The sequence below is a fragment of the Saccostrea cucullata genome, unplaced genomic scaffold (genome assembly GCF_032062105.1).
Source record: "Saccostrea cucullata isolate Sc308-1 unplaced genomic scaffold, CSIRO_AGI_Scuc_v1 ctg19225, whole genome shotgun sequence".
Classification (NCBI taxonomy): Eukaryota; Metazoa; Mollusca; class Bivalvia; order Ostreida; family Ostreidae; genus Saccostrea; species Saccostrea cuccullata.
This window is the reverse complement of record NW_026939528.1, coordinates 1-9,157: the sequence shown is the minus strand read 5'-3', so window position 1 is coordinate 9,157 and position 9,157 is coordinate 1. Positions and strand designations below refer to the sequence as shown.

At 35.4% G+C, this 9,157-nt stretch overlaps 1 protein-coding gene across 1 annotated transcript; it reads right to left on the bottom strand.

Moving 5' to 3' along the window:
- Positions 1–4: 4 nt before the first annotated feature.
- Positions 5–7,504, bottom strand: LOC134253140 (acid phosphatase type 7-like; the record flags this gene model as incomplete). The annotated part of the gene is made up of 10 exons (XM_062735648.1): positions 5–129; positions 550–743; positions 1,092–1,289; positions 1,701–1,821; positions 2,125–2,200; positions 2,644–2,697; positions 3,109–3,258; positions 3,475–3,567; positions 3,848–4,056; positions 7,470–7,504. Coding segments are annotated over 10 exons (1,255 nt in total), but the record flags the coding sequence as incomplete, so codon positions are not given.
- Between the last annotated feature and the right edge of the window lie 1,653 nt (positions 7,505–9,157).

The window sequence follows — 9,157 nt, the reverse complement described above, 5'->3', positions numbered from 1 at the left end:
TCACCGAATCAATTACACGTTTTGTTAACAAATTATATTGCTCCCAATACAAGTGCGTCGAATTCATAATTTTCAATTTACCCACGCTGTTTAATGATTCATCTGTATTTGTAAAGGCAGACCATTCTTCTAGAAAACAAAACAAATATGAAGGAGACTTAAGATTATTGGATACATTTATGATTTAGTACTCGGATTATTAAGTAATATTCCCTTTAACAATGGCATCGATCCTCCGTGAAGGAGGTTATTTGACAGATACGCGGACGATCGAAAATTAACATGCAGTCTGGCTAAAGCTAACTATTTTATTAAAACTTATGTAGGCAAATAATACAACCATATTGAACGCAATCACAAGTTCTACAATTTGCAATGAATTTGGTTAGAACTGATTGATTTCAAAGTTGATTACCAATCTGATTAAAATGATCCGCGATGCTCCTTTTTTAAGATATGTCGCTAACCTCGGAACCTGGTAAGCAACATACTAGTATCGTTGAAAAAGGAGCATCGAGGATCTGATTTTAATCAGAATGAGTTGATTACCTCTCCTGGCTTTTTCGTTGTCTCCTTTATACTTGCTCCCTGCTGCCCCCGAGATGAGCTGAACTGGTGCCTGGGGATTCGTATAGTTCTTGCTGAGTACCACTCCTTTATATTGCGGCCACAATCTCTCATAAGAATGCTCGTGTGCTTGTAGAACTATGTCCACTCCATAGTTGAAGAAAATGTCCTCTAATCTGGAATTAAAGTCAATGCCATCACATCAAATTTTTACCCCATCTTTGATTAAAATCGGCAAATTGTAATTAAATTTACAAATCAGTGATTGTTATCATGTCTGCAGGCTACGTAGCAAAGATTTGTCCAAGAATTTATGGAAAATGAAAAAAAAACTACTTGATACTGTTTGCAAGACTTTTTTAAATAAGAAATTTGCGTCTCCATGAGTGAAAAATTTTCGAGAGGGACGTTAAACCACAAAATTTCATATTAAAGTCAAACTTCTTTGGCTATTTTCACGATGAGCAGTAGGAATTCGATCAACACGTGATCAATATAAGACGAATCATATTGAAGACGCTTACCCGGCGCGAACTTTAGAATCTGCCTTTGTGCAGTCATCTCCATCACTATTGGAGCAGTACATTGGGCGGTGACCCAGAACGATGACCCACGGACAACGAGCTCTGTTGTCGTTTGCTTGCTTCAAATCTGCCTTCAGCCATTTTTCTTGTTCAGCAATGTATTGTCCATCGGACGTGAAAAACACTTCCGAGGAATAGCTGTTGGAGAGAAACCAATATTATATATACAGAGAAACTTGTCTAATCCTGTTGTTGTGTATTCCGAAATCTTGTCTAATATATATACAGTGTAAAAAAATGTTAGTCCTTTCCAGTAAATTGCATCGTTTAAAATGTTGTATAATCCGAAATATTTGGCCATGCATGATTAAAGTTCGCGGTGAAATACTTTGACTTTGTGTCGCGTAATCGAGAAATTTACGTAAGGAGCGTAGAGACGTCAACCGAGACATCACAACGAATACCATGTGAATACCATTCACAATGTCATTCATAATTTAATTTGAATCGATTAAAAGAATAACTAAAATATGGGAAAAAAACCATTAGAAATAAAATTCAAACACTTGTCTCTGGACCTTCTGATATATGGACTATATTTCGACATACCTGACAAAGTGCACTTGTCCTATGTCTATGCTGTACCACATTTTGTTCAGGGGGATGGGCCAGGATGTACCGGGCGTAGAAAACCGATACCGGTAATGGGCGAAACTGCCTTGGTCTATTTCTGTTTTAAAGTACAATGTACATGTGAATGTATATATATATACCGTAAAAAACTTTTTATAGGGTATATTCGCGTAACACTAGAAACTGTCTGCACGTGATTTTTTTTTCCATTCTCGTGTAAAATATTCTTCAGGGTTGTAATAAATAATCATAAAAATTCGTAAAAATAAATAAAAATGCTTTTACGCGAAAATAAAATGTAGCGAAAATATATATTGAGTAGTGATTTGTGCGTTTATTTTGAAATAATACTAAGTTTGCACGGGTAGGAAGTGAACTATTATATGTATATACAGCTTACCATGGTTTCCCGGAGATGTCAGATATTGCACTCTAGAAGAAAAATCTTCTATTAAACGTAAAAACGTGTCTCCTCTCTGGAAATAAAATGCTGTGTTTTGTATTGCATACACATTTTTGCTATTAATGTTTGAGAAAGTTTTACTGGATTAAAACTGGTTATTTATTTTAATTGAATCGGGAAATGAAAGTGCTACGTTTCAATAAAATATTTAGAAAGCAACTGTCTGTCGCATCCCTCATAAAATACAATATTATTCAAGTGATTTAGGTGCAAAATTACAATTTTTCGGTTTGCTGTTTGTCAAATTCAACACCAAACACATGCACAGTATAAACTCTCTATAAAAGAATTTCACAACAAAGACAATTTGCGGGCATGAATAATGATGATAGATGAAGTTCATAAACATGTAAATCAATACACATATATTTGCATCCCAGTTCCGTTCCTCATGCAACCAAAATTCTACGCCTTAACAACATGCATCAGTTAGTACATGATTGAGTCTGGTCTCACCTTATTTTCGCACAAGTCCATGGATGTGTCATTTTTGTGCGTGTCATTTACTTGCTAAATTAAAATGGAAAACGGGGGATGGATAAATGGATATGCATGGAAATTTGTCTTGACAAGGTTGAAGTTTTTTTTTTTATTTTACAAACTGTTCAGGTATACTTCAAGTAAAAATATCAGAAAAGTTTATATAAAAGAGAAGCTTAATTTGAAGAGTTTCAAAATGAAATTTTACATACATTACTTGAATAATTTTAAAGTTTTTATTGATAAAAAATGCAGGATTGCGCAGCATCAATTTCATTAAAATCCCTGACCAAAAGGAGCAGCAGTAACTTAGATTAAGTATGAAGAAAAACTGCAAACATACCTTTCAGTTTAGTTCATTTAAAATGCTGAGTAGCCATGAATTATGATAATTATGAAAAAATGGTAAAGGGGGGAAAAAGTGCGATAGAAAGAGCTTACCATTCCTCCTTCGTCCTCCATATTGTATGCAAAGTCACCAACGTGAAAAATTGACGTATATTTCCCCGACAAAGCCTCCGTTTCCAGAGCAGAAATCGCATCAGACTCCACGCCCAAATCACCATATACCAAAAACTCCGGGCTCCAATCCTGGACCCAAAAAAGACCTGATTAGTCGTTAATTTTAGTTTTTAGTTTCAAACTCTAGGAAATTTTCTTTGGTATCAGATTCAGGCATTGAGGAGCCCTTTTTGGAAAATGAAAAATGTGAAAATATTGACGCTTATTCATTCTTACATTCTTCCATTTCAAATACTAGCTGTTAAAAATGCTTTAAAAATAATTTTTCAAGCACCATCAACTTACATATCCAGAAGGCGGTGTCTTAAAGTAGAATGGTCCGCTGCTAACTCCATTGCTGGTAGGTCTGTAGAAATATGTCGTGGAACTACCAAGGTCCTGTTTAAGAACAACAGAATTTTATTCATCTCGAATTCTTTCATCTACATTTATAGAATATTTATCATTGTAAAAACCTCAGATATAAATAAACAATTCATACTAGCCATAAATAAATAAGATAAAGTTTTTGTTGTTGATTAATGTCCCTTTCGAGAATCTTTCACCCATATTGAGGCGTCAGTACTAGACGGTGGAGGGCAAAATTGTAAGGTCAATAAAAACTGATATCGCCACCTTAATGTCAATAAGGTCCATTTTAAACGCGTATTTGACCTACCTTAACCTCAACCCTGTGGAGGTAATGCTTTCCGTTGGGGTTGGTTTCTGTAAACAGCTTGGTCTCCCCTTGGGCCCTGTGTGCTAATCCCCAGGGTCCGGGGCCATACTCTACCGAACTGGAACAATTACCGACTGTTGACCACATGATGACGACATCTGACACTTTGTCGCCAAACGTAATGTGGACTTCTTCTGGGTGACATTGTGCTGTACAGAAAATAAAAAAAAAATATTTGTAAAGAATGCTCTTGAAAAGCAGACCTTTCTTTTCCTTCATTAAATAAAGCTTTCTTACTTTTGGAGAATATTGTTATTTACGCAATACATGTCGTTGAATTTATTTGATTTTGAATTTTTGGCACACACTGAGCTTCTAAACATTCACCGCATCTACTGGGATTTTTGGTCTTTATCAAATGCATTTAGAAGGAAATAGAGTAACATCGCAATTTTACGAAGGATATCTAAAAATCCGTTAATTAGATTTAGGGGGAGGAGGTAGTAATGGATATTGTATAATCAATTTGTCGAATGGTTTGAAAACAAGAATTACTGTAATAACTACTATTTTGTAATAGATATTACAGTAAGCCAAATTAAAATTTAGAGTAATCCGAGGTCATCCTTGCTAGACAAGGATTTCTGAACTTCTATTCTCCTTAAAAAAAAACCTAAGAGTTTTGAGGAGAGAAGCGGATAAAAATTGGCTGGCGAAAAGGCTCTGGGTCAAAACTGGACAATTACTGTTTCAACCAAGATTAAAAAAAATGAAAAATAAATGTTCTTATTTTGCCTTTAACAACAGTTTTGTGGGGGCAAGAGGGTGGGAGGTGACAATAATTTGAACATATTCTATGTTTAGTAAAATCAATTAGTAACAGTTTTTGTTTTGGTAACAGCTTTTGATAACATCTTTTATGTTATAGTAACGAATAGACTGTGACATGCCCAGGAGCATGTAATGACAGTGGCCTATATGGAAGGGAATTACCGCCAAAATTCTATGTATCTTGCTTTTATTCTTATTCTGCCTACTTCTTTATGCTTTGTTATTATTGTAATTATATGTCACTTTATTGTTTTCGTATTCGTCTTTATTACATTTCACTTTGACTTTTATCCTTCTTCATTTTGCCCTTACTTCTATGTTGCTTTATTCATTTTACTTCCTTTTAAATCGATACAGTTTCTTAAATGATTATCTCAATTACATACGTGAATTCAATCACACAAAGAATGAAGCATATTCAATGAAGACGAATACAAGTTGTCAAAATTTAGTGCCGCATTATAACGCTAGGTGGCAGGGGTGTTCGCTACGAGTGTTGGTAAAACTAGGTCAGCAAACCCGGGCCGGGGTTATTTAAGATTTTTCAATTTTCTGCCTTAATACTTATTCAATCGAATATCTGAAGGCCGAACAATCCATATTAGATCATTACTACAAGATTTTTTTTTTTTTTTTTTTTTTTTTTTTTTTTAATTTACCTTATATATATAATTTTTATTTAATTGTTTTTTGTTTTATACAATGATGGATGCACTTCTCAATGTCAAACTTAATCACAAGTCATAATTATCCTTAATATAGAATTGTAATCTGTTATCATTTTGTAATAATTGTTCATGCCCCCTGTGGGCCCTTGATTGGTGAATAAACATATATATATATATAATATTTATTTTCTCTGGGCACACAGGAATAGCGGCCTCTTTTTTTCAGACATAACTTTACATACCGGTAATGTTCATTAAAAGTCCGACCCACTTGGGTCAAATAAGGTTAATGTAGTATAGTACATTTAAATTTGATACTATATATGAATTTGAATTTAACCCAAAACTCACACCGCCCCCTTAATATGATTTCATTGGCGTCGGAAGCAAAGTGAAAATTGGGGCCGGGGGGGGGCTAAGCGTAAGAAATATTTTTTAGACCTTCAAAAAAAAAAAAAACATGACAAGCAAAATAAAAAGAGAGAGAGAGAGAGAAATGTTCTTTGTCCAAACACAAAATCCTATTTCGTGTGTGTGTGGTGGTGATGGGTGTCAAATTACAGTGCCAATTTTTTGTTCAAAACACCACCACTTTCCACATTTTAAACCTATAGGCCTACTGCATCGTGTCCATGGAAAGGGGGGGGGGGCTAAAGAGCTACGCAGTAATGTTCAATGTCTATACTAAGTTTAACTTTTGAAAAAAGTGGGGGCTAAGCCCTCTCCCCGGTTCCTATCGCCGCCTTTTTATATTAAAGTTTAGAAATTTCCTGGGGTTTTTTTTTTTTTTGTTTTTTTTTTTTTTTTTTTTTTTTTTTTTTTTGCTTGTCAAGTTGTTTTCAGCGGATAGCTTGAATTTTCAAAATCGATGCTACGTCACTGTTCTCTCGCCTGAAAAATATCACTCTACTAAAGTTATTTGTTGGATAATTGAATTCCAGTATAACAGTTTAATTGACATAATAATGTTAAATATTTTGATACTAGATACCCCTTTATGAATTTATAAATTGAGTTGTTTTTCACGGCGTTCCCAGGCGTGGATCTAGGAAATGAAGTTAGATGGGGCGCCAAAAGTAAGCAAGGTGTCTGGGGGCCGCCTTGAGGCCCCCAGGGGGCCAAGGGCAAAGCCCTGGTGGGGGCTCAGGAGGCAAGACCCCCGGAAGCCCCTGGGTTCTAGAGATTTTGTAGAGTAAAAATTAGATCTACCAAGTAGGCATATTTACATTTTCTAGACGAGATTGTGATTTATGTTTACTTTGACAATTTTAGGGGGGGGGGGCGGGTGCGCCACCTCCCTAAACTGAACTTTATTTCACGACAGATAGTAATTGCTCATGCGTGTGATTCTAGGGACGGGTCTTTGCAAAGGAGTGAGAAGTGTTATGGGTAGGCAAAGTCGGAACCAGGGAACACCTTAGGCATACTAGAAACTCCCCAGTCTTTTTTATGCATTAATATTTTACATTGAAATAGCACTTTTTAATAAAGAAAAAAATATCTTTAGAACGCAACGTATTTTACATCAGCCAGTAGAGTTTCAAAAAATCTTAAAACTTGAAAATTCTGTATTTGGTGGTGGTGAAGGGGGGTGGGGGGGGTCGTCAACTTGTTTTCAGTACCAAATATTACTCATATGTACATATGCCACTAAGTACATGTTTATAAATATGTTAATTGACTACATTGCATAGGCGTCGGAACCGGGGGGCAGACGCTGTAACGACAGTGCTACGCGGGCGATTGCACCCGGGGGGAGGGGCATCCACGGGACCGGGGGGGGATTCATTACCCATTTGTACTCGTGAAGATTATCTATGTCAAAATAAATGGTTAAAATAATTTAATTATTAACCACTATTAAAATGGTTTCATTTAAACATTTATTCATATGAGACGGATAACTTTTCTTCAAAAACTGAAAACGTTAGCATATAAACATTGTTTTACGATTAAAAAAAATCTCGGGGGAGGGGTTGCTATGAAGGGGGACAAATTGCTATATACAGCCAGATTTCCCACGGAAGGCTAGCTACATATTGACACTTCCCCGGGGGGAGTCTCACTGTATAGTCTTCCGAAGGAAGCATCATAATGTAGTCAGTCTTCCGGGAAAAACTTACCGTCTTCCGAGGAAATGGCATTATCTGGTACATACCTGAATTTATAACAAACATAATTTGAAAATTTAAGTTCAATTGGATAAAGTATTAAGGCAGAAAATTGAAAAATCTTTAATAACCCCGGCCCGGGTTTTACTACCTATTTTTACCAACACTCGTATAGCGGAACACCCTGCCACCTAGCGTTATAATGCGGCACTAAATTCGGACAACTTGCATTCGTCCTCATTCAATTTAGTGCCGCATTAACGCTAGGTGGCATTTTTTTTACATGATTGAATTTACGTTCGTAATCGAGATAATCAAGATAGTTTATTTAAGAAACAGTATCAACTTAAAAGAAAGTAGAATGTATTCACAAGAATAAAGCAACATAGAAGTAAGGACAAAATAAAGAACGATAAAAGCTCAAGTGTAATGTAATAAAGACGAATACGAAAACAATAAAGTGACATATAATTACAATAATAACAAAGCATAAAGAAGTAGGCAGAATAAGAATAAAAGCAAGATACATAGACTTTTGGCGGTAATTCCCTTCCATAGGCCTATACTTAACAGCTCTAATGGTACATCGCGATTTTATACTATACATGTACTGTAGTATATGCCTAACAAACCCTGATTTTCATGTTACAACGATCTAGAATTTAGTATCATTTTCTTTATAAAATAACGTTTTATTCTATTCAATCATTATAAAGCAAAATAATCTAAATCATGCAATCGAGACATTGTTCAAAATTTTTATACTTAAAAAAAAGAGATGGTGGAGTAAAGGTGCTTTTTTTTATTTTACGTCATGCAGAAGTGAATATTAATTTAATTTCAATCGATATTTTCATCTATTGGTGTTGAAATTAAAATAAATAAAGGATTTTTTCTACTTAAATTTATGACATAGACGACAGACAAACATTAAGGTAACATCTGTCACCGACTATATCGATCTTCCAAATTTTCAAAAAATAATTCTTCGTCATATCGTCTTCAAATTGCTTTTATTGATCAACCTTCAATTGGTTATGATTTATTTTTAGCATTGGCGTCGGAAGCAAATTGAAAGTGGGGGGGGGGGGCTAAGTGTACAAAAAATTTTTATTTCCCAAACACGAAATTCCTATTTCGTGGGGGGGGGGGGGGGGGGTAGCTTCGAACTCCAGTACAGTCCATTTTCCCCATTTTTAACCTATACTAAGACGTATCTGTGGGGGGGGGGGGGCTAAACCAACGAAGATATGCTAAATGTCTATACTTAGTATATATTTGGAAAAAAAGTGGGGAGGACTAGCCCTGGCCCCCCCCCGGTTCCGACGCCTATGTTTAGCATACTCAATGTTAAATGAATATTGATTTTAAATAGTTTAAGAGCATGCAATATAAAGACAACTTGAAGGGGGGGTGTACGCAGAGACCCCCCTTTCACTTTCCTTTTGAGGTTACTCTCTGCGTGCAAGTTATTTATTTTACCAAATTATTGTATAACATTGAGATAGGGCAGCAGGGACCCTTTTACAAATGAACTTATGACTAGGACCTACATGTAATTTGCTTATAATTTTCCAAAGTACATGAAATTTTATAAGGATTTTAGAAAAAAATGTATTCATGCTATCAATCTTAAACAGAATAATTGGTTTTGGCAGAAATATGCTAACCACGAAAGTTTTTAGTCTTAGTCGTAAGTT